The 6000-nt window shown below is 48.3% G+C and overlaps 1 protein-coding gene across 1 annotated transcript in view; it reads left to right on the plus strand.

Annotated features, from left to right (window-relative positions):
* LOC115130567 (protein diaphanous homolog 1-like) overlaps positions 1-6000 on the plus strand; it is a 123210-nt gene that overhangs the window by 53990 nt on the left and 63220 nt on the right. Inside the window, 3 exon segments of the mRNA XM_065019625.1 lie at positions 1865-1980; positions 3817-3881; positions 4511-4690. Coding sequence (XP_064875697.1) covers positions 1865-1980; positions 3817-3881; positions 4511-4690 — 361 coding nt within the window.

Genomic DNA, 6000 nt, shown 5'->3' on the forward strand with positions numbered 1-6000 from the left:
CACCTCCTATCTCCGTAAATATGCTAATGTTCCCCAAAGGCAGTGAGCTTTCACTTGTGGAGAGAGGGGTAGGGCGAGGGAAACGAGCGAGAGAGAAGTCGAGGGTGGAATGAAAGAGGAAAAGAGAGGAGCGAATACGCTGTGGAAGTATGCGACACACACACTTATTTCCTTCTTTTATTTTCAGGGTGCTTTTCTAGGAACAGCCTTACAGCTGCAGTTTCCTAGAATCACTCAAATCTGAGTTGAGATGTCAGGATTGTTGCTGGTCCAGTGTTCCTAGAATGGATTCTGACAGGCAGGAAGTTGTAGTGGTGCTGGGAGGGGGAGAGAGAGAGCGAGAGAGAGAGAGAGAGAGAGGTGGGTAAACATATGAGTCATGGAGGTTTTACAACGCAGTGACAGCTCCCTAACCCCCTCCACCCTCACCCCTGGATGTGTCCCTGACCTCCCCATGTAGCAGTGTACGACCCCCCCCCGCTAAACCCTCTCTTTCCTCTGTATTTTTCTCCATCAATCGCTCTCTTTCAATCTCCCAGTCTCTCTCTCTCTCCCTGCCTTACTATAATGGCCTTGGCTGAATAGAGTTGTTCTCCTCCCTCTCTCCCCCATTTCCCCTCCAGGTCATACTCCAGCACACAATGGCGCTGGGCCGTAATGGAGTCCTGGGAGACGGAGGAAAGGGAAGGGGGCGATGAGGGAGAAATGGGAAATTATAGAGCACGAGACGTGGTGGGGGAGATGGCAAGGGAAGGAGAAAGAGATGGTGCTAGCACAGAAATTACAGGGAGAGAAACAGATGGAGGAGTTGTAAATTGAAGGGTAGCTGGAGGGAGAGGGGTGGGCAATAGAGGAACGAGGTTAAGATGGGAACAAAACACTATGTTTCACTCTCCTCTATGTGTTTCAATCTATCCTTCAGTAACACACTGTCTGAACAGGGGAAGGGATGGCAAACAGTGGAGGGCTATGGCAGAGGGAAGGACAGGCGGTTAACATGCATCTCACACGAGGCAGCTGGCAAGATATTGATGCGTTGATTGGCCAAACACAGGCCACTAAACCTAAGTTCGCTTGAGTATAGGATGCACATTCATGACAACCGCACAAGCTTATCAGGAATTTTAGGGATGTATTTGTGGTGGTTTGTGACTTGTAGCCTTTTTAGAAACGGACACTAGATGTCTCTCTCGCTCCACCGATAAATCTGAGTTTGTAAAAAAGAAATGGTGAAACAGAGGACAGAGAGAAAGGGGGGTGCTAGAGTTGGGAATAAATCAAGTATTGAGTTTTTGATGGGACACAATCAGACACCTCCAAAATTGAGTGTCTGATTTGGGGGAAAAATACGTCAAACAAGAAGTGTGGAGCACGACACCACACACACACACACACCCCCTGATATAAAGATAAAGCCCCACTCCTATTTCCACCGTTTCATATGGGTACCTGCGCTCCCATTCACTCAAAGACACACTTGAATGCGTGTCTGCACACACTGGCCCAGACATTCACGTTTTGAATCTGTATATATACACACATTCTCCTAATCGGTGTCTCCCTGTGTTTGTTTCTCTTCCTATTCCATCACTCTCCTAGATTTACGTTCAATTGAATTTCACACTCTCCCTCTTGTTCTTGCTCTCAAATGTCAACTCAATGCAGTTTTGTTTTTCTTCCACACACACATCCAGAATGACATTGATTCTCTCTCTGTCTCTCTCTCTCTCTCTGTCTCTCTCTGTCTCTCTCTGTCTCTCTCTGTCTCTCTCTGTCTCTCTCTGTCTCTCTCTGTCTCTCTCTGTGTCTCTCTGTGTCTCTCTGTGTCTCTGTCTGTCTCTCTCTTTCTGTCTCTGTCTTCCAGGCCCCAGTACTACAAGCTGATAGATGAGTGTATAGCTCAGATCGTGTTGCACAGGAACGGAGCCGACCCAGACTTCAAGTGCCGTAATCTCAGCCTGGACGTTGAGGGGTTAATTGGTAAGAGAGCCACTCTATAGAGTTCCATGTGTGCAAACACACGGAGCGGTTCTGAAACAGCTACCATAAGGGGGAACCAGAGGTGGGGGGGGGTGTTATTTTAGTGGTTGTAACCATGGAGTAGTCTTACAACTTGGTGCATGGAGAACGTGGAGCTCGACGACGACAGTGGCCCATAAAGCAGGAGAACAGGTCACCAGACCAAAGAAACTTGCTGTCTCAGCTCCAGTCTACAACCTTCTGTCTCTCTTTTTATATTTCTATATATATATATATTGCTTCTGAATGCGTACCCACACTCTGGCCTCCTTTTAAGGCTGTTATTATCGGTGGAAAGCAGCCCAACTCTGCCTTGCATGCATTATTTCGTGTTTTTCTTTGAACTCTGTAAATTGTGCACACAGTAGTTTCTTTTCTGTTAGAGGCTTGTTCCATTTAGTCCTGGTCTGATGACGGCGTGGACTCACTCTCCCTCACAGACAACAGAACTGCTCCCTCTCCTCACTCGTGTTCCCTCTTCTCTCCCATCCACTATTTTCTGTTCGTCATTCTTTCTCTCCTTCTCTTTTCTTATCCGGTTTGGATCTTTTTTCAATTTCTCAACTTATTTTTCTTCTTTTAATGCTGTTCCTGGATTATTCTCTCTTCGTTTTATTTCTCACTCCCTCCCTCTTTCTCTGAGCGCTGTGCCTTGTTGGTCTCGCTCTCTCTCGCTCTCGCTCTCTCGCTCTCTCTGCAAATCCCCCGGTAGCCTTCCCTTCCACGCCGAGCAGACGTTTCTGCACATGCTCAGCCTAACCCCGGGGACCCCTTACCACCTGTAGACTCCAGTCCCACCAACAACCACCACCTATTGGCCAAATAGGCATTCCCTGACTCCACCCCCTGCTTATCGAGCCACCCTGATGGGTCAGTCAGAGGTTCCGTCTTGGGCAGTGACGGTCATAGACATTTGAATGACGGTTATTGGTCCTTTTTTTGATTTTAGATTTTTTTTAAATTACACACATACATGTGCTGCTGCTGGAAGGGGATTGTTGCCTAGGCAACCATAGACTCCTTTGCTAGAAATACTTGCTTGTTTCGGCAGGGAGAAACACCAACGTTTCACCACGTTGTAAGGAGTCCATGTAACCGCGGAAATGGACTCAACCGCACAAATGCCCGGGCGTCCTGTCTTCGGTCAGCAGTTCGTTCCACACACTCACAAAATGGTTCTTTAATAAAATGTTTTTGACTACGCTCATGACTGTTATTTTATTTTCACAACGGTCTTCATCCATAATCGTCAGTTCCAAAATGATACGGTAGTTGTGCCCAAAGCTCCGTCTCCTAGGGCTGTTTCTCCGTTCAGTTTCTTTAGACGGGGTTGAAAATGGAAAACCCAATGAAAATGTGAGAAAGATAAATAGAATCAAGTGTGAGAGAATAGAAGATGAGTGTTTCCTTGCAGATGTGGGTGTCTCTGTGGGTGTCTCTGCGGGTGTGTAGATGGGTAGTGACTGCTCCCCACAGATCGGATCAGACTACATAATGAGATGCTCCCCACGGATCGGATCAGACTACATAATGAGATGCCTGGGCAATCGACTCACAGATCGGATCAGACTACATAATGAGATGCCTGGGCAATCGACTCACAGATCTAGACTGTGAGGTGTGTGATAAAGAATGGCAGACTGATGGATACGCAGGCAGAGTGAAGGACGCCGTGTGTGTGAACGAGCGCCAGACTGAAGGGCACAATGCCTCATCTCTGAGACGTGATCAGTTCTGCCTGAAGCGCACTCTCGCCCCTCCTCTCTCCCTCTCATCCCTCGCTCTGTCTCCCCACAGACAACATGGTGGACAAGACCAAGGTGCAGAGCAGTGAGGCCAAGGCCATAGAGCTGGAGAAGAAGGTGAAATGCACAGACACACACACACACACAGGATTGTAATGAGATTCTCTCCGAACTCACCTCTCCCTGACACAACTACCAGTCTAAATGAGGAAGAGGAGAATGAATACACACATGCCTGACCGCTTCCTGATGGAGAACACACACTAACACACGCGCGCACACATACAACAAATAAGTCTGACAGGGTAATTGCAAAGAGTGAGCTGAAACTATCTCCATCACACGTTCACACGCTGAAACCCACATTATCATACCTATTCCCATGGTAATATGGACTACCACACTCAGTGTCTGCCACTGACGATACACACACACACACACATTGGTTGATAGGGTAGTTGCTGACAGACTCTTACTGGAAGGATTAGGGATGAGACTCAGAAAGCTGTCCGTAAGATGAGGGAAACTAGTATCTGCAAATGAAACACCAAACCAGCTGTGTGTGTGAAAGTGTATTTGAGAATGTGTGTTTGTGTTATTTTCATTGGACTCTTTTGTGTTTTGTTTTGTTTTTTAACCCTGTAAACTCACGTTGCTCAATAACTTGACATTGAGCTCTGTGCCATTTTTAATAAGCCTCTATACACATTTTGTGGCCTGACTCTGCTACTCTCTCTACCCCGTAGCTGAATGCAGAGCTGACGGCGCGCCATGAGCTGCAGGCGGAGCTGAAGAAAATGGAGGGAGACTATGAACATAGAGTCCAGGAGCTGGCCACTGAGAAGGAGATTCTGGGCTCTGAGAAGCAGGCGAGAGAGAGCGAGAATGAGACCTTACTGGGACAGATCAACACGTTCAAAGAACAGGTACGCGTGCACACACACACACACACACACGGATACGCATGTGCTCACACACACACACACACACACGGATACGCATGTGCTCACACACACACACACACACACACGGATACGCATGTGCTCACACACACACACACACACACACGGATACGCATGTGCTCACACACACACACACACACGGATACGCATGTGCTCACACACACACACACACACGGATACACATGTGCTCACACACACACACACACACACGGATACGCATGTACACACACACACACGGATACGCATGTACACACACGGATACGCATGTGCATACACACACACATACGGATACGCATGTGCTCACACACACACACACACACACACGGATACGCATGTGCTCACACACACACGGATACGCATGTGCTCACACACACACACACGGATACGCATGTGCTCACACACACACACACACACGGATACGCATGTACACACACACACATGTGCTCACACACACACACGGATACGCATGTACACACACACACACACACACGGATACGCATGTACACACACACACACACACGGATACGCATGTGCACACACACACACACGGATACGCATGTGCACACACACACACACACACACGGATACGCATGTGCTCTCACACACACACGGATACGCATGTGCTCACACACACACACGGATACGCATGTGCTCACACACACACACACACACACACGGATACGCACGTGCTCACACACACACACACACGGATACGCACGTGCTCACACACACACACACACACACGGATACGCACGTGCTCACACACACACATACACACGGATACGCATGTGCTCACACACACACACATACACACACACACACACACACACACGGATACGCACGTGCTCACACACACACATACACACGGATACGCATGTGCTCACACACACACACATACACACACACACGCTCACACACACACATACGGATACGCATGTACTCACACACACATGTACACAAACACACGGATACGCATGCGCACACACTCAGGACACCAGAGCTCCAACTTCCGCTACTCTACCATTTTAAGAGTGGAATAGAGCTCTCTAAACTCCCCTTCACCAATACTAACGAAGGAGAAAATACTGAGGGCTTCAGCGGCAAGTAGCTCAGTGTTCGACTGAACTGACACACAGAGAGATGGGAGGGAGGGAGATGAGGAAGAGAAGTGAGTCCCAGTTCTCCACCAGTTGCACCCTGCCTCATAGTGACACACAGAGCATGTACTGAACAGCTCATCTGACATGTTCCCCACACACACACACACACACACA

The sequence above is a fragment of the Oncorhynchus nerka genome, linkage group LG6 (assembly GCF_034236695.1).
Source record: "Oncorhynchus nerka isolate Pitt River linkage group LG6, Oner_Uvic_2.0, whole genome shotgun sequence".
NCBI lineage: Eukaryota > Metazoa > Chordata > Actinopteri > Salmoniformes > Salmonidae > Oncorhynchus > Oncorhynchus nerka.